The sequence below is a fragment of the Gopherus evgoodei genome, chromosome 3 (genome assembly GCF_007399415.2).
Source record: "Gopherus evgoodei ecotype Sinaloan lineage chromosome 3, rGopEvg1_v1.p, whole genome shotgun sequence".
NCBI lineage: Eukaryota > Metazoa > Chordata > Testudines > Testudinidae > Gopherus > Gopherus evgoodei.
In genome coordinates, this window is record NC_044324.1 from 67,868,826 (window position 1) to 67,889,244 (window position 20,419).

The following is a 20,419-nucleotide window of genomic DNA, read 5'->3' on the forward strand; positions in this document are numbered from 1 at the left end:
ATTTTTCTTCTGCGTAGTAAAGTTTCAAAGCTGTATTAAGTCAATGTTCAGCTGTAAACTTTTGAAAGAACCACCGTAATGTATTTTTAGTTACCAACATTTCAGAGTTGCGAACAACCTCCATTCCCGAGGTGTTCGTAACTCTGAGGTTCTTCTGTATATTTTAAGATATTTTCCTGTATGCTGTACTAATGATTTTCACTTTTTTCACTTGCTTATATAAATAGAAAATTTACAAGGAGAATACAAATTCTCACTGATTTCTGTGTGCATACATGTATAGGTACACATTCTGTATAGACATATGATTTAATCTGTATAGTAATTGTATGGCATTTTTCCCACTCTGGAAATTCCATCCACTTGTATGACCTTAAAACAAATTTTAAAAGCAAGAGAGAGTTTATTTACAGAATATGGTACAATATTTTTCAGCGCTGGGCCTGGTGAATTAACAGATGCAATTCTCATTACCAGTTTGAGATGTGCGCTTAATTTCCTATGTGTTTTACTGAAAAATGTCTACCTGTTGCATTTAAGTTGGTATGATTTCAGAGGATTTACTCCAGATTTGCACCATTCTAACTGCAAACAGAAGGCCATGTCACATCATCATTTTTTTTTTTTAGCAGAAATCAGCTGGGTGTTTTGTTTAAAAATCTGATGGCACAACACGACCCAGAATTAGGGTTAGCATGGGTCAAGGATCCACAGTACCCACTCCACAGGCTCACTTAGTATGTACCAGTGTCTTATTCAGGGTGAAACTCCCCTATGTACCACCTGACTCTCTACACTACTCAGGCCCTGTATAGGGCCTGCATACCTGCTAGGCACTGCTGAAAGGTTTTCTGCACTGGACCCACGTAGAAAGCTATGATGGTGGCCAGTTGGGGGCAGAGCCTGGAAATTCACATTTATTATTGTTTTTCCTTGAAGTACTGGAGGGAGATAATTATTTTGAAAAGTATTATTAGAAAAATTATAGTGTGTGCGCTACTTACAAACTCTTAAGCCACTGTAACATGGCCAAATCAAACCCAGTTTTCCCTGAAAGGCACTCTTCCTAGAGCGATGGCTCAGTTCCTCAAAGGTATTTAAGTGCCTAATCCCCCTCCCCCATCCAATCCTGCGTACTCTCCTTATCAGGCCTTTTGTTCAAACTTTCCAGGAAAATTTATTAGCAGACAGTGACCATGTCAGGAAAATTTCAGCCCCCAAAGTGAAAATTGCCAAAATTGCTAAGTTAACTGAATTAAAAAAAGGAGGGTGGGGCAAGTTAAGTGGAAATACTTAGGCAAATTTTAACTATACATTTTTCTCTGTGCTCCAGTTATATATGTGCATACATAGAAACTCCCCTGCTTACATTTTGGTGAGTCTGATTATAGGCAGGAATAAGAGGAAAATGTTTCAGAAAGGCACATCTGAATGAAAATTCTCAGACAACTAGCGGGTAATTGCAGGAATGACACTTTTAGAGTCAGACTCCTAGCTACCAAGTGCAATGTTTCTTCATCCTGCTGGGGCATGTTTATGGAAAACTATGAGTGTTGGTTCCATAACAGGCCAAGCTACTCAGGAAATAGGTTGGCTTGTTATGGAAGTCCAACAACCAACTCTGCGTCCAAACAGCTAAGGATTTCCATATGGGGAGGAAAGATCACAGAGATGGGGATGATGGTAGAGTGCTCATCACCATCATGCCATGATTTTGCTCACAATGGAAAAGTACCTCTGTGCAATCAGAAATAGTCTAAGTGGCTGCTTATCCCAGGCAGTCTGCAGAGCTACTTACTGAGCAAGTTGCTTTCTCCTGGTGTGGGTCATTTGTTGCAGATTTCTGCAAAATGATATATTTAAAGACCAAACTATCTGGGTGGAAATGCACCTAGCAAAGCACTATCCAAAAACAGGAGGCCTCTCAGAGAAGTACATATTCACAAGAATGGTACAGTTTTCACATTAAAAACATGTTTCTCTTTTTGTGAACTAAATCAATTGACTTGCTCCTCACGGTGTCAGGGTATACATGACATGTATTTATGAAACAAGCTTCCCTTCATGTTTACAAACTGCAGTACATGAGACTGTAACAGAGATACTCTTTTTTTCTTTCAGCTGCCTTTGAACAGCAGGGCTGGCAGTTATAAGTTACTGGTGAAAGGCCATGCTGAGGGCCGGCTGTTATTCTCTAACAGCACCAGCCTGTTATTTGAGCACAAGAGTATCTCTGTCTTCATCCAGACTGACAAGTCTCTATATAAACCAGGCCAAGAAGTGAAGTTTCGGATTGTCACTGTTGATCCTGATCTGAAACCTTTCAAAACTTCTCTAAGCATATACATCCGGGTGAGTACACATTGGAAATGTAGCAGTAAACTGGAATCAGCTTGACATTTAAATTTCCAGTCAAGTCATGCTCCTGAGTATGCTCACATTTAACATGCAGCATGGGTTTTACTTTAGGACCCTCGAGGGAATTTGATTCAGCAGTGGTTGGCAGAGAAAGGTGATTTGGGTATGGTTTCCAGAAGATTTCAATTATCAACAAGCCCTCTACTTGGAGACTGGTCCATACAAGTACAAGTCAATGTGAGTATTAACACTGTTGAATTGTATAGAAGATTAGTTCCTCCTGCCAGATAGTGAAATTCTCCACAGTTTAAGAATGAAATTTAAGTTTTCAATGAAGAGACAAAATAGAAACAAGTATAAGCCCTGATTCTGCAATGAGGCTGAGGCTTCTTGAAGCCAGTGTGAGTCTGCCTGTACAGAGCTCATTGCAGGACTGAGGCTATAGGCTGGGAAAACGAACAAAACCTAGGTAAAGGTTTTAATAGTATATGGTTTTGTAGCAAACTAGAATTCTGGACATTCTAAATTATGGTGCATATTTCATCCTGAGCTTTGAGTTTTGGTTTTGACAGTTAATGTTACAACTTACAACAGTTAATGTTGTTTAAAATTAGTTAGGTTTTTAGAAGTATTTCTTTATGAAAGAAAGAAGTAATGGGAGATTGCAAGCAGACTGTTCTGGTGTCTTGAAAAGAGGCACACTTAAATTTATTAATGACAGGCAAGTTTACAAAAAATCAACATGGTATGCAGCCAGTCACTGGCTCAAGAGGCCATAGACTCAAACACTGGAGCTATAATTTTAAAAAGGGCTGGATAGTTTTATTACATCAGAAGCTCAGAAATTTACACTAGTGACTGGGAGAGCCATTAAAATGACTGAGTTATGCACAATAGCAAATACGTGAGTAATAAAGCAATGATAAGGCATCTCAAAATGTATCACTAAACTTTGTTTAGTTGGTAAGTTGTAATTTATAAGAGTTTCTGTTTACGATATTTCTGCACAGTTCATGAAATATTGATTTTCATAGGGCCCTATTAATAGAACTCTGTATGACTGCAGAGGTTCATCCCCTAGCAGCTTCCAGTGCAGGATTGGGAGCTTCTACAGTACACCTTTAAGAGAATATATACTTCATAATTATAATAAAAACAAAAATGATTCTTTACAAAATCATAAAATGTTACTATAAATTCACTCAGTCTAGATAGGTTTCAGAGTAGCAGTTGTGTTAGTCTGTATCCGCGAAAAGAACAGGAGTACTTGTGGCACCTTAAAGACTAACAAATTTATTTGAGCGTAAGCTTTTGTGGGCCAGAGCCCACTTCATTGGATGCATAGACTGGAAGATACAGCAAGAAGATATTTATAAATACAGAAAACATGAAAAGGTGGAAGTGGTGGAAGCCATACCAACTGTAAGAGGCCAATCAATTGAGATAGCTATCATCAGTAAGAATAATAAAAAAAAACTTTTGAAGTGATAATTGAGATGACCCATTCTGTGTGGACTCCTCCTGAAGGTCGAAACAACAGACTGGACTTCTATCTACTTCTACATAGATTGGTTCCATCGACATGCATGGGCTGAAATTGTGGAAAAGTGGCATCACTTGCCCCATAACCTCAGCCGTGCTGAACACAATGCCATCAACAGCCTCCGGAACAACTCTGACACCATAATAAAAAAGGCTGACAAAGGAGGTGCTGTTGTCATCATGAATAATTTGGAATATGAACAAGAGGCTGCTAGGCAGCTCTCTAACTCCATATTCTACAGGCCATTATCCTTTGATCCCACTGATGATTACCAAAAGAAACTACACCATCTGCTCAAGAAACCCCCTGAAAAAGCACAGGAACAGATCTGTACAGACACATGCCTAGAACCCTGACCAGGGGCATTCTATTTTCTACCCAAGATCCATAAAGCTGGAAATCTTGGTTGCCCCATCATCTCAAGCATTGGCATTCTAACAGCAGGATTGTCTGGCTATGTGGACGCCCTCCTCAGGCTCTACACTACCAGCACTCCCATCTATCTTCAAGACACCACTGACTTCCTGAGGAAACTACAATCCATCAGTGATCTTCCAGAAAACACCATCCTAGCCACTATGGATGCAGAAGCCCTCAACACCAACATTCCACACAAAGATGGACTACAAGCCATCAGGAATAGTATCCCCGATAATATTACGGCAAACCTGGTGGCTGAACTTTGTGACTTTGTCCTCACCCACAACTATTTCACATTTGGGGACAATATATACCTTCAAGTCAGCGGCACTGCTATGGGTACCTGCATGGCCCCACAGTATGCCAACATTTTTATGACTGACTTAGAACAATGCTTCCTTATCTCTCGTCCCCTAACACCCCTACTGTACTTGCGCTACATTGATGACATCTTCATCATCTGGACCCATGGAAAAGAAGCCCTCAAAGAATTCCACCATGATTTTAACAATTTCCATGCCACCATCAACTTCAGCCTAGACCAATCCACTCAAGCGGTCCATTTCCTAGACACTACTGTGTTAATAAGCGATGGTCACATAAACACCACCCCCCATATGGAAACCTACTCACCGCTATGCTTACCTACATGCCTCCAGCTTCCATCCAGGACATACCACATGATCCATTATCTACAGCCAATCTCTAAGGCCTGGTCTACACTACGCGTTTAAACTGATTTTAGCAGCGTTAAACCAATTTAACGGTGCACCCGTCCATACTACGAGGCCCTTTATATCGATATAAAGGGCTCTTTAAATCAGTTTCTGTACTCCTCCCCAAAGAGAGGAGTAGCGATAAAATCGGTATTACCATATCGGATTAGGGTTAGTGTGGCCGCAAATCGACGATATTGGCCTCCAGGCAGTATCCCACAGTGCACCACCGTGACCGCTCTGGACAGCAATCTGAACTCGGATGCAGTGGCCAGGTAAACAGGAAAAGCCCCGCGAACTTTTTAATTACATTTCCTGTTTGCCCAGCGTGGAGCTCTGATCAGCACAGGTGGCGATGCAGTCCCAAATCCAAAAAGAGCTCCAGCATTGACTGTACGGGAGATACTGGATCTGATCGCTGTATGGGGAGACAAATCTGTTCTATCAGAGCTCCGTTACAGAAGATGAAAAGCCAAAGCATTTGAAAAAAATCTCCAGGCTACACAATGCAGCGTGACAAGCGTAATGGAAAGCCAAAGAATCAAATGGACGCTCATGGAGGGAGGGAGGCGGTACTGAGGGCTCCAGCTATCCCACAGTCCACAGCAGTCTCCAAAAACTATTTGCATTCTTGGCTGAGCTCCCAGTGCCTGTAGGTTCAAACACACTGTCCGACGTGGTTCAGGGTATAGCTTGTCAATTTACTCCCTCCCTCTACCATGTGAAAGAAAAGGGAAAGAAATCGTTTCTTGACTTTTTTCAGTGTCACCCTATGTCTACTGAATGCTGGTGGTAGACGCGATGCTGCAGCAGTGAAGAGCAGTATCCACTCTTCTCCCCTCCCCGGTGGCAGACAGTACAATATGACTGCTATCCGTCGTCACCATCAGCCTGTGAGTGCTCCTGGCTTGCCTCAGGTGAGGCTGGCCGGGGGTGCCTGGGTAAAAATAGGAATGATTCCTGGTAATTCCCAGTAGGTGGTACAGAACGGCTGGTAACCATCCTCATCACAGCAACTGGGGTCTGAGCTCCATCAGCCCCCTCCCTTTCCTGTGTAAAGAAAAGCTTCTGTACTGCCTGGACTATCATAGCAGTGGGATGCTGGGCTTCTCTCCCCCGCACCGCTTAATGTTCTGTCTGGACTGTCATAGCAGCCAGAGGCTGCCTCCCCCTCATTTTATCTCACTAACAAGTCACTGTTTCTTATTCCTGAATTCTTTATAATTTCATGACACAAATGTGGGGGACACTGCCACGGTAGCCTAGGAAGGTTGGGGAGGAGGGAAGCAATGGGTGGGGTTGTTGCAGGGGCAACCCCTGTGAATGGCATGCAGCTCGGCATTTCTGTGGGATCTGACACAGAGCAGCTGTGCTCTCTGATACGCTGGTTCTCTAGTATACTTGCCCCATATTCTAGGCAGGACTGACTATTTTTAGAAACCATAAAGGAGGGATTGACTCGGGCAGTCATTCCCAGTTTTGCCTTTGCGCCCCTGGCCAACTTCAGCCAGTGGCACCCATGATAGCAGCAGACAGTACAGAACGACAGATAACGGTCATCTTATTGCCAATTTACAATGGCAGCAGATGGCACAGAACAACTGATAACCCTCTCTGCTATCATGCAAAAGCAAACGTATGCTGCTGTGTAGCGCTGCAGTAACGCCTCTGTCAGCGGCATCCAGTACACATATGGTGACAGTAAAATAAAAGCTGAACGGCCTCCATGGTTGCCGTGCTAATGCGTCTGCCAGGGCAATCCAGGGAAAAAGGGCGCGAAATGATTGTCTGCCGTTGTTTTCCAGGAGGAAGGAATGAGTGATGACATTTACCTAGAACCACCCGCGACAATGATTTTTGCCCCATCAGGCACTGGGATCTCAACCCAGAATTCCAAGGGGCGGGGGAGACTGCAGGAACTATGGGATAGCTACGGAATAGCTACCCACAGTGCAACGCTCCAGAAATCGATGCTAGCCTCGGACCATGGACGCACACCGCCGAATTAATGTGCTTAGTGTGGCCACGTGCACTCGACTTTATACAATCTGTTTTACAAAACCGGTTTATGTAAAATTGGAATAATCCTGTAGTCTAGACGTACCCTAAGATACAATCGCATTTGCTCCAATCCTTCAGACAGAGACAAACACCTATAAGATCTCTATCAAGCATTCTAAAAGCTATAATACCCAGCTGGTGAAGTGAAAAAACAGATTGTCAGAGCCAGAAGAGTACCCAGAAGTCACCTACTACAGGACAGGCCCAACAAAGAAAATAACAGAACGCCACTAGCCATCACCTACAGCCCCCAACTAAAACCTCTCCAGCGCATCATCAAGGATCTACAAACTATCCTGAAAGATCATCTCTCGCTCTCACAGATCTTGGGAGACAAACCAGTCCTTGCTTACAGACAGCTCCCAAACCTGAAGCAAATACTCACCAGCAACCACACACCGTACAACATAAAAACTAACCCAGGAACCTATCCTTGCAACAAAGCCCGATGCCAACTCTGTCCACATATCTATTCAAGTGACACCATCATAGGACCTAATCACATCAGCCACGCCATCAGGGGCTCGTTCACCTGCACATCTACCAACATGATATATGCCATCATGTGCCAGCAATGTCCCTCTGCCATATACATTGGCCAAACTGGACAGTCTCTACGCAAAAGAATAAATGGACACAAATCTGACATCAGGAATCATAACATTCAAAAACCAGTGGGAAAACACTTCAACCTCTCTAACCACTCAGTGACAGACTTGAAGGTGGCAATTTTACAACAAAATACTTCAAAAACAGACTCCAAAGAGAGACTGCTGAACTTGAATTAATATACAAATTAGATACAATTAACTTAGGTTTGAAAAGAGACTGGGAATGGTTGGGCCATTATACTAATTTAATCTATTTCCCCATGTTAAGTATCCTCATACCTTCTATGGGTCATCTCTATAATCACTTCAAAAGTTTTATTTTTTTTCTCTCCTGCTGTTGATAGCTCATCCCAGTTGACTGGCCTCTTACAGTTGGTATGGCAACTTTCTCCTTTTCATGTTCTCTGTATGTATAAATATCTTCTTGCTATGTGTTCCAGTCTATGCATCCAGTGAAGTGGGCTGTATCCCACGAAAGCTTATGCTCAAATAAATTTGTTAGTCTCTAAGTAGGGCCGGTTCTAGGCACCAGCTCAGCAAGCAGGTGCTTGGGGCAGCCAATGGAGAGGGGCAGCATGTCCGGCTCTTCAGCAGTGGGTCTCTCAGTCCCGCTCGGAGCAAAGGACCTGCCACCCAATTGTTGCCAAAGAATAAAGCAGCCGTGGTAGAGCTGCTGCAGATCACAATCGTGGCTTTTTTTTTTTTTTTTTTTGCGCGCTGGTTGGTGCAGCAAAAACCCTGGAGTCGGCCCTGTCTCTAAGGTGCCACAAGTACTCCTGTTCTTTTTTCAGTCTAGATAAGTGCTGGATAGTCAATTGCAATGCAAAAGAAGGGGACTTTTTAAAAAAAAAATGTAGCCCACTAGATGTCAGTGAAACCAAGGAAAAGGCTTAATACAAAACTAGGGTAAAAGCACTAAGCATCACTGAAACCTGCATGCTTTAGGCATTGCAACAGAAAAGTTCTATGATGTTCTTTGCACTAATGCAGGGCTTTAGCATTATTTCTCCTTGACAGCAGAGACAAAATTTTAAGGGTACATTTGATTCCCGCAGGGGGAAACAATCTACAAATTTATTGTGTTCTGTATTCATTTACTTATAGTGCTGATTTGAAAATTTTTCAGCAAAATATTTTTCCATTGAAAATGCTTCTTTACTGAAACTGAATTTCTGCGGGAACCTGTCAATTCTGATGAAATTTGGTTAGAAACAAAATCAAAATGAAATGTTCATTAAAGTTGAAACATTCCATTCCAATAAGGTCAAAACAGAACATTTCAACCATATCCAAAATGCTTAGTTTCTATTTTTTCTAAATGAAATTGTCAAAATCAACACGTTCCCATGGGAATTTTTGATTTCAATTAAATGATTCAGTTTAAATTAAATGGAAGGATAATCAAACCAGTTAGTTAATTATGGTTTTTGATTTCTAAAGGGCAGACTTTGGGAAATTTAAAGAAATTAGTTAAATCAACTAGACTGAAGAGCTCAAGGACGTGAATGTGGAAGACGCTTGGAATTTCTTCAAATCAGTTATACAAAAACTATCTGAAATTTGCATCTCCAGCAAAAGGAAAAAATTGGTAGAGAAGAGCTCCAGACCCAGCTGGATGAATAATCATCTCAGAAAAAATATTAACAGGAGTAAGCAAAGCACCTGTGAGGAATGGAAAAAAGGGTTGATCTGCAAAAAAGCTACATTGCGTAGGTTAGAAAATGTAGGAATAAAGTGAAAAATGCTAAAAGTCAAGCTGAATTAACTCTTGCCAAGGAAACGAAAATAAATAGTTTTTTTAGTTATGTAAATAAAAAGAGAACACGGAAGGATGAGGACAGGCAATTGGGCAGTATAGATGGGAAGGAGATTAAAGATAGTCTACGTATGGCCCAAAACCTAGATGAATACTTTTCCTTGGCAGTACGACTGATGGAATGGGTGTCTAGAAATGGAAATTAGCACATCCAAGGTGAAAGAAAAACTTTCAGTTCAGTGCGCTCAAATTGGGGGGTTGAGTAATTTCTATCCCAGAATACTGAAAGAGCTAGCACATAAGATTGCTAATTTGGTAGCAAGGATATTTAATAAATCTATCTATTCATGAGTAGCACCATATGACTGGAAAATAACTAACGTTGTACCTATATTTAAGAAAGAGAAGAAAAGTGACCTGGGCAGTTACAGAGCCATTAGTCTGACCTCAGCAGTATGCAAGGTTTTAGAACAAATTGTGAAGGAATGAATAATTATATTCAGAGAGGTAAATGGTAAAGGCGATGTAATGCACCATGGGTTTACCAGAGGTAGATCATGTCAGGTTAACCTGATTTCCTTCTTTGAGAAAATAACTAATTTTTTTAGATAAGGGAATTGCATGTAGTAGATTTTATATACTTGGACTTCAGTAAAGCATTTGACACAATACCACATGGGAAATTAGTAATTAAATTAGGGAAGATGGGGATCAGTACAAGCATTGTAAGGTGAATAAGGAACTGGCTAAAGGGGACAAGGCAATGGGTTGTGCTGAAAGGTGAATTATCACATTAGAGGTAGGTTACTAGTGGAGTTCCTCAAGGATCGGTCTTGGGACCAATCTGAGTCAATATTTTTATTAAAGACCATGACACAAAAAGTAGGAGTGTTCTAATGAAGTTTGCTGATGATACACAGTTGGGAAGCATCATCAGTACAGAGGAGGATCAGAATATTATACTGGAAAAGCCGGATGACCTTGAAGACTAGAGTGACAGAAATGGGGTGAAATTCAATAGTACAGGAATGCAAAGTAATGCACTTAGGATTAATAATAACAATTTCTGCCACAAGCTGGGGGCTCATCAGCTGGAAGTGGCAAAGGAGAAGAGAGGTCAGGGTGTGTGATCTGATCACAGGATGACTACGGGCCACCAGTGTGATGTGGCTTTGAAAAAGGCAAATGCGATACTAAGATGTATCAGACGAGGTATTTCCGGTAGAGATAGCGAAGCATTAATGCCATTGTACAAGGCACTGGTAAGACCTTGTTTGGAATACTATGTACAATTCTGGGCACCCATATTCAAAAAAGATGAGTTTAAACTGGAACAAGAGCAGCTAGGATGATCAGGGGAATGGAGGGCCTGTCTTATGAGAGGAGACTGAAAGAGTTTGGTTTGTTTAGTTTAGCAAAAAGAAGGCTGAGAGGGGATATGGCTAAAGAACAATGTTGGCACAAGAACAAATAGATATAAACTGGCCATGAACAAATTCAGGCTGGAAATTAGAGCCTGATTAGAAATCAAATTCTAATCATTGGAGAGAGGGATGAGGTTCTGTAACAGCCTCCCAATAGGAATTGTGGGGGCAAACAACGTAATTAGTTTTAAAAGAGAGAGCGGGACAGATTTATGAGTGCAGTTGTATGATGGGGTTGCTTGTGATGGTAGGGGACAGGGCTCAGCAGTCCTGGGGCTCACTTTTGGATTATGTTTTATGTTCCTAAACCTCATGCTTCAGAGTTTCAGCTGGCCACTTGCAGGGGTCTTAAAGGGCTTCCCCCCAGTGTGTCCTCGGAAGGTATATTTTTTATCTCCTTCCTCTGAAGCATCCGGGATGGCCATGGGCATAGGCGCCGACTCCATGAGTGCTCCGAGGCTGGAGAACCGATGGGCAGCTCCGTGCTGCGCCCCTCCATTCTAGCTCGCCTCTGCTCCATCTTCTCCCCTGATCGCGCTGCCATGTCCTGCTTCTCCCTCGCTCAGCGCTTGTGCCACAAAACAGCTGTTTCGTATGGCAAGCCTGGGAGGGAGGGGGAAGAGAGGGAACGCAGCATGCTTGGGGGAGGAGGTGAGGCCAGGATGGAGATTTGGAGAGGGGTGGGGTGGAGTTAGAGCAGGGACTTTGGGGCAGGGGTGGAGTTGGGGCGGAGCGGGGCCAGGGCTGGGGACACGGGCACCCACTGGAGAAAAAAAAATGTTGGTGCCTGTGGCCATGGGTGGTGATAAAACATTGGGTAGGGAAGGCCAGGGCTATGAGGTGGCTGAGTATTCTCTCAGGTGCTTGGCTGGCTGGTTCTTGCTCACATGCTCAGGGTCCCTAACTAATTCTTGTATGTGGGCTTGGGAAGGAATTTCCCTCCCAGGACAGACTGGCTGTAACATTGTTGTTTTTTTCCCCTTCCCCTGCAGTGTATGGGTATGGGCCACTTCCCAGGATTATCTGGGAATATCTCACTTAATCATTTCCCTGCGATTGTAGGGGCCTCAGTCCCTTCTATTGTTTACCTGTGGGCTGTAATACTTTGGTCTAATTTTGGTTGCTGGGTTTAGTGTGTAGGTACTGAGTGGTGTTGGTGACCTTGATATACAGAAGGGCAGACTAGATTATCTGGTGGTCCCTTCTGGCCTCCAATGTTATGAAATGGCATTTTCTAACTGAAAAAGCTTTTCGAACAGCGAGGCATTCTGCTGTGTTTTGTTGTAGGCTCTTGTATGCCTGACAGTTTGTATAATTACTTTCATCTGGCTTCAGTATCTACAGTCTGAAGCTCTTATGATAGATATTACATTGCTGTCAAACTATTCATGTTTCCCTAAATTTGTTCTAAGTTTTTAATGCCAAAATCTATCAAGAAATTAATTAATTACTTAGATTTCACTTTAGTCCTACAGTGCTGTCTTCTCTCATAGGTGTTCAGATTCTCTACCATGCCCTATATCCTAGATGTTTCTGTGTATGTTATTAATTAGTGGTATTATTTTATTCTAATTATCTTTGGCTAATGTTTGATTTGCATTTGATTTAAGAAAGAAAGGTGGGAATGTGATGCCACAATAGCTACTTGAGTTAGTGGATACTGATCTGTGTGAAAAGACTAATCTTTATTTCCCAGTCCTACTCAGATGCTATGGGTCAAAGATCTGTGGCGGGGATATGGAAGGAGAATACCAAACCAAAATTTAGAAAATATAATAATCCATGTCCCATTCAAGGAGGCTTCCAAACTGATTCCACCTGGCAGAAAGCCTAGATCTCTCATTGTCATTAGGAGACAAGCAGGCTTTCTTCCTTTCTCTTAGGTGTTAGGTTGGGAAAGGAGCATCTTATTGAAGTTCACAAGGCCCTTATCTCAGCACCACCAAACATACAATCAGAAGAACAAAAGTCTCTAGGGTCCAGATCAGGCTGGTGTCCTGGTGCCTGAGTGAACCTGCATGCCATAGCTGCCGACATTATTGTTGTTTTTTACCACCACTGCTGCCCCTCCCATTAACAAAAATTACCCATTAGAATAGAGGTTTTCAGATTTCAAGACCAAGCCTACTGTCTCTAAGACTCAAAAGTACTTGGTGCCCAACCTTTGTGGTTTTAATCAATGTAGTTATAATGGATTCTTGTTTTGACACTATACTTTTAATTGACACTCGTACCATCTCATTGTGGGCTGCACATTCCTAGTGCTACACATTCCTAGTGCTACACATCCTACAGTTTGAGAACTGATGACTTCTCTCCCTCCTTCCCTCTTACTATCACTCTCTCATTACATCGTATCTCAAATTAGATTATAAATTCTCAGGACATTTACCAAGAGTTATCACATAATGGTTTCTGAGGTGTAACAATTGTTACTCAGAGCAGGATTATAACTGTAGTAATTCAATTTTTACTTTTGGTCAATGCTAAGTTTAAAATGGTGACCAAAGCACCAGAAGATTGGAGAAAGGCAAATGTTACATCGTTTAAAAAAAAAAAAAAAGAATGTTTGGCATTTATTTCCCCACAATTCTAACTTCTATCTCAAGTAAAACAATGGAACACAAACATGAACAGTAGTAAGAAGCATAAATTAAAAAAACAAAAACAAATTTTATGGGAACAGAATAAAAATTTAGTGGAAACCCATAGATGTAATATTGGATATAGATTCATAGATTCATAGACTCTAGGACTGGAAGGGACCTCAAGAGGTCATCAAGTCCAGTCCCCTGCCCTCATGGCAGGACCAAATATTGTCTAAACCATCCCTAATAGACATTTATCTAAGCTACTCTTAAATATCTCCAGAGATGGAGATTCCACAACTTCCCTAGGCAATCTATTCCAGTGTTTAACTACCCTGACAGTTAGAACCTTTTTCCTAATGTCCAACCTAAATCTCCCTTGCTGCAGTTTAAGCCCATTGCTTTTTGTTCTATCATTGGAGGCTAAGGTGAACAAGTTTTCTCCCTCCTCCTGATGACACCCTTTTAGATACCTGAAAACTGCTATCATGTCCCCTCTCAGTCTTCTCTTTTCCAAACTAAACAAACCCAATTCCTTCAGCCTTCCTTCATAGGTCATGTTCTCAAGACCTTTAATCCTTCTTGTTGCTCTTCTCTGGACCCTCTCCAATTTCTCCACATCTTTCTTGAAATGCGGTGCCCAGAACTGGACACAATACTCCAGCTGAGGCCTAACCAGCGCAGAGTAAAGCGGAAGAATGACTTCTCGTGTCTTGTTTACAACACACCTGTTAATGCATCCCAGAATCACATTTGCTTTTTTTGCAACAGTATCACACTGTTGACTCATATTAAGCTTGTGGTCTACTATGACCCCTAGATCTCTTTCTGCCATACTCCTTCCTAGACAGTCTCTTCCCATTCTGTATGTGTGAAACTAATTGTTCCTTCCTAAGTGGAGCACTTTGCATTTATCTTTATTGAACTTCATCCTGTTTACCTCAGACCATTTCTCCAATTTGTCCAGATCATTTTGAATTTTGACCCTGTCCTCCAAAGCAGTTGCAATCCCTCCCAGTTTGGTATCGTCCGCAAACTTAATAAGCGTACTTTCTATGCCAACATCTAAATCGTTGATGAAGATATTGAACAGAACCGGTCCCAAAACACACCCCTGCGGAACCCCACTTGTTATACCTTTCAGCAAAGCAGTTGAAATACTGTCTTCTGAAATCATGTTCTCACTTATTTCAATCTAAATAAGATATGCACTTTATAATAAATAGAAAACTATCTGAGGGACCATACAATAAGGATTAGGATAAATAGCAAAATATTGGGTCGGAAGGAGGTGATTAGCAGGGAACTGTAGGGTTCTGTGTTAGGCCCTATCCTATTAAATAAGATATGAATGACCAAGAAAAGTGAGCAGACATAATGTTAATGACATTTGGAGATATTACTGAATTGAAAGGAGATGCAGACACTACAGATAATAGAAAAGGACCTACTTAGAAACAAGCTGTAAGGTGCTATTTCCCTACCCCAATCCAAACAGCTCAGCCCTCCTGAGTCTTGTTTAACACAACTACTACAGTCTCAAAGTAAAGTCACCCCTGTTACAGTCTGGTGCACAACATGCAAAGTGAAATCCTGACACCATTGAAATCAATGTCAAAACTCTCATTGATTTCAGAGGAGCCAGGATTTAACCCACAGTACTTACAGGAAACCCTTCCAGCCTGAAACTTTTCCTTAGGGTTGTATAGAGAATACCTTACCACTAAACAGATCTCTAATCCCTAGCTTCCTCTATCTGAGGGGTGTACCCTTATATCAGGTACACTAGCAGTCAGCTCTAATTTATTTAACCTCTCTTTAGCCTGTTCCTTCCTTGCTAACACTGCTAGCCTATTGCAGGCAGAGAATAACAAAATGTAATTCAACTTTGAATTATATTTCCCAATATGTATTAGCTTGCATGTTTTCCAGCAAAACACAGCGATGCAATAAAGAAAGAAATAACCTGAAAGTTGTAATGCTGAAAGAGAAGTAAGGATGACAGTTGGTAGTGCATCATTACTATGATTGTTTTGTTATTTATTTGTATTATAGTAGTGCCTAGAGTCCAGGGCCCCATTGTTCTAGGCACACTATAAATATATGTCAAAAGCGATAGTTCTTGCCCTGAACAGTTTACAAGATATGAGCCTGCAATATGGTATGGTAGGAGAAAAAAAAAAGCCAATGCAGTTTTGGGTTGCATGCACAAGGCAAGCAGTTTTGGGTGAGGGAAGTAATAATTTTTCTCTCTAGCCATGCTGAGAGTACACCTGGAATATTGTTTATTTTTGTACATCTGATTACTAGAAACAAATTAAATATGAAGGAATTCGAAGAAGAGTTAAAAATATCCCTAGTGGGCTGGATGGAATCCTTTAGTCAGTAGGTTTGGGGCTGGAAAGAAAGATTATACTATCATTACTAAATAAGATATATTTAAAAGGCATAAACATAAAAAAAGGAATAGGAATTTTTAGCATAGTTTAAGGTGTTTTAGCTAGGAGTAAAATAGTGAGATTAAGAGAAAATGCATGTGATTATGAGGAAAATTTCCTGACAGTAAATTTTATTAGTTTATGATATAGTCTCCCAAGGAAAGTGATGGAAGTGCCTTTGCATGGCATATTTAAAACTAGATTGGACAAATCACTAGTAAATGCACACTAGGGAACAATCCTGCTTTGACAGACAGATGGACTAGATGACCTAGTAGGGTCTTTTTCATTCCATGAGTCTATGAATCTATGACTTTTTCATATTGCCGGGGAAGTTATCAACTTAAAAAAATTGCTGCCAAAAACTCTGAACTCAGTTTAGTCTATGTCTTCTGCTGCAAATAACTCTTTCAGTCCCGTGCAATGGAGTGGACAGAAAACTTATTTCAAGAAGGAAAATACCTCCCCTTTCCCAGCTATAAAAGCAGTGAACTGCTAATGCTTAGTTCAGCAAATGGACTGTTTATGTGTAAAATATAATTTAATTCCTAGAATAGGTATGAGCCTTTAATAAACGTAGATCGGACATACAGTAAAATGCAGTATCTATCATTTCTTTACCTAATACAGTGGAAATCGTAGGCTGTGATAGTACCTTTTCAAATTTACATGGAGTGTTAGTAAGATATAAGGCAGTTATTCCACTGGTCATTGCTCTGAACACAAGATTGATTGCTCAGAATTCAGACAATCTGAGTTTACCTTGTGCTAGAAATAACTCGCTAGGAAAAGTAAGTATTTATATATAAAGATACACCAGACGCTTGCTCCTTGCTGGTTCTTGGCTTTATTAACAAAGAAATTAACAATAAGATAACATGATTTCACCTGGAATCTATTAAGCAGTAGGAGTGTAAGATCTTTAAATCAGGTCCCCTCCATCCTCCATATTGAGAGCTGGAAACTCCTTTTGTCACCCTTCCACCTCAGCCCAGCCCAGACTTTCCACATGGAGTCCTGTAAACTGTTGGAGGTGAGCCTTTTAGTTCTCCCCTCCCCTGCTCTACTTAGCATTTGAGACTTTTGAGGCAGCCACTCTGCTGTGGCCCAATATCTTTACCCATATTCCATCAGACAATGAGGATTTAGTGAACTACTTCTAGATGAATGCAGGAACTCATGTAGCTGTTGGGACCACTGCTCCATTCTGTCCAGATCTGACCTTCCTTTTTAGATTCCACCAAATGACAAGCGCTGTGGAATCCATTCAGATAGGCTCCAATTCCCACTAAGCTTCAGAATCTGTGAGACTGACTTTTGAGATTTCATATAAGGCAACAACATTATCTTGAAATCTTACTTCAAAGCCATCAAAGCCAAGCATTGGACAATTAGTTGGACAGAACAAATACGTACATTTGTTTTACATTTTCAGATGAACTCTGGCATTACTATTGTATATTAACCAATGGCTTCTTGGTATACTTTTGCTTCAGATAAGACAAATTAGGAATATTTCATTTCACACATCATGTTTTAAGCCTCTTTCCACAATTGCATCTGTTTATTGGCTCTGGTAAGCCTAATGGATCAGTGAGATCCAGGCTACAAGACATATTAACATAACAATTGTTTTAATGTTTCTTTAATTGATCTGCTGTTTATCACCAAAGAATGCTCATTAATGTATCCCATATGGTTTAGAAAGGAGCAAACAGAAATATGAGTGATTAATGCATCTGCTTTAAAAGAAAGTTTAGTCATGTTATTCCACGTGTTTGTTTGCAGGTCATCCTGAACTTTATAGATTGTCACCACCAGTAAATCAGCAGTCAGACATTGCAATGTTGGCAGTGTCTTTTAGCATAACAGTGCACAAGTAAAAAGTTCCATTAAGAGTTATGTGCACAAAGAGGCAACAGACATTGTACTATCAGCCACAATGACTTTCATTTTAGATTAAGAGAACAATAGAATAAAAGAAATCAAAAGTAAAGTCTCAGAGGGAGAGCACAGACTGTGTGTCTCTTTGGACAGTCTGCTCCAGTCTCTGAGAACAAAAAATGGCTTTTGAATTCTGAATATCAGAACAGAAGTTTAAAAGTGCAGTACACAGAAAACTGAAACATTACAGTCACATAGCTAAATGTGCCACATAAGGGTTACTTTTTAAAACTGTGATTCTGGAGAAAATCAGGAAGCAACAGATGGAATTAGAAAGACGGGAAATACAAAGAAGAGGCCTTGAGCAATTTTATATATTCTATAGAAAATTTAGTTCTTCCATCCATTTGTTTTAATCCAATAACCAAAAGTAATTGAGCTAAGTTCAGCCCTGATGTATCTCCATTGAAGCCAGTGGAGATGTAAAATGATACTGGTCTACTTTGTAAAGCGCTTTGCGATCCAAAATATGAACAGTGCTATACAAGACCTAAGTATTATTATTTATTAAGGAAACTAAGCAGTTCAGGATACACAAGGCTAACAGAATCTTGCAGATTTACTGAGTTAATGAAGAACTTTAAGATTACTTGTATACCTCTGCTGTCTTGTCTTATAAACTCTTTGGGGCAGGGATAATCTTTTCATTATGTGTATTTACAGTGTCTAGTGCAGGGATTGGCAACTTTTGGCATGCAGCCCACCAGGGTAAGCCCCCTTGCGGGCTGGCCAAGTTTGTTTACCTTCTGCTTCGGCAGGTTCGGCTGATCACGGCTCCCACTGGCAATAGTTCCCCACTCTGGGCCAATGGGGACTGCGGGAAGCGGCGCGGGCCAAGGGATGTGCTGGCCGCCACTTCCCGCAGCCCCCATTGGCCAGGAGTGGCAAACTATGGCCAATGGGAGCCGTGATTGGCCAAACCTGCCGTTGCGGCAGGTATACAAACTGGTCCAGCCCGCCAGGGGGCTTACCCTGGTGAACCGTGTGCCAAAAGTTGCCGATCCCTGGTCTAGTGTAATGGAGCTCGTGATCCTTGACTGGTGGTCTCTCTGTGGTAAATAAATAAATAATACTTATCTTCACTGATATAATAAATCAATATTTAGTTCTTTGTTATGTCATTATTTAAAATGACATAATTTCAAGGACTATAACTTAACTTGTAGGCAGAAATCTAGCTTTCTTTTGACTTAGCTGAGTGTGGGACTGGGCCAGAGTAGATATAATGAACCAAGTAATCTAAGCACAATTTTATATACCTTGTTCTGTTTTTCTGTAGGATCAAACTCATTATCAAAGATTTACCGTGACGGAATATGGTAAGTGAGTTCCATGTGCACTCAGACACAGAAAATTGTAATCCTTCTTTTCTGGGAATGGGAAAGTGTTATACTGTGTCAAGATGACAATGAAGCTCAAAAACTACATTGATGGGTGTCTTTTTTAAGTGCACATCACAATAATTCCCATACTTCAAATTGATTTCTATGGAAGAGAGTCATTCGATTCTTCAGGTGTCAATATCTGGCATTAAACTCTTGGAGATAAACAATTACTTGAAGACATATGGACATGAAACCCCACTTGAATCTCCTACCTCTCTGAGACTGACCCACAACTTGCAGGATCAGGATGTCATTTAGCAGTTTAATCAATGATATTTTGGATAAAACTAGAAAAGTGGTAGAAAAAACAGTGAGGACTTCGGTTTGCCAGTATCTCACCAACAGCAATTAGAGGATATAGTTTTTGCGGGATGTTCCCTGGTTATCTGAATGGACAATTCCTGCTCTGTGCTGTGAATGAAGGCAGTAACTCTAACTGAAGTCACTACTAGTATGCCGCGAGGAGGCATTCTTAACTTTGAAATGATGATCAGTGTGAATTGAACTAGAGCAAATGAAACCCCATCATCTGTGTAGTCTTTTAAGTTCACTGATAGTAAAGACTGAATTGATTGAGTAGTTTTACTTTTTCAGGTCTGACCTGAGAGAGAAAGGAATGATATATTAGTTCTCAGTCCTGCAAGTGTCTCTGCACAAATGGACCTCCATGTGTGCTTGGAGTCTCATCAAAGTCAGTTTGGCTCTGTACGGGTACAGCAGTCTGTGTGTGGTTCCCAGTGCAGTATCAGCCTTAGATTCACACCAGTTTTGGTTAAATGTGTCCTACCTCATGTCATTTAGGAAGCTGTAGTAATGCAATCTGTATTACAGTGAAATCACTTGTCCATCAGAGTGGTGGGAGAATCCATCATCATTACAGTGAAATACTCCTATTACTTAAGATTGACACTTGTTCTCCTGAGTATGAATGTAATACTTCTGACATGTTTTAATGTTAGCTTTTGATTGTTTTGTAGTATTACCAAAATTTGAAGTTACTCTAACAGCATCATTATATTATCCTTTGAAAGACAAGGACTTTACTGGCATTGTCACTGCAAAGTAAGTAAATCATAAATTTACACAACTTTCTCACTGGATTAATATAATTCATATATATTCATGTTACTTTATGTTCTAAAGTAGTTACAAAATTATAAATCAATCATAATATG

The 20,419-nt window shown here is 40.8% G+C and overlaps 1 protein-coding gene across 4 annotated transcripts in view; it reads left to right on the top strand.

Annotated features, from left to right (window-relative positions):
- CD109 (CD109 molecule) overlaps window positions 1-20,419 on the top strand; it is a 128,030-nt gene that overhangs the window by 50,640 nt on the left and 56,971 nt on the right. For all 4 annotated transcript variants that reach the window (XR_003999523.1, XM_030555770.1, XM_030555768.1 and 1 more), the window contains 4 exons: window positions 2,122-2,352; window positions 2,470-2,595; window positions 19,139-19,178; window positions 20,222-20,306. Coding sequence is in view for 3 of the 4 variants with exons in the window: in XM_030555770.1 (XP_030411630.1) it covers window positions 2,122-2,352; window positions 2,470-2,595; window positions 19,139-19,178; window positions 20,222-20,306 (482 nt within the window). In the remaining variant the exon portion in view is untranslated. The remainder of the gene's footprint in view (window positions 1-2,121; window positions 2,353-2,469; window positions 2,596-19,138; window positions 19,179-20,221; window positions 20,307-20,419) is intronic.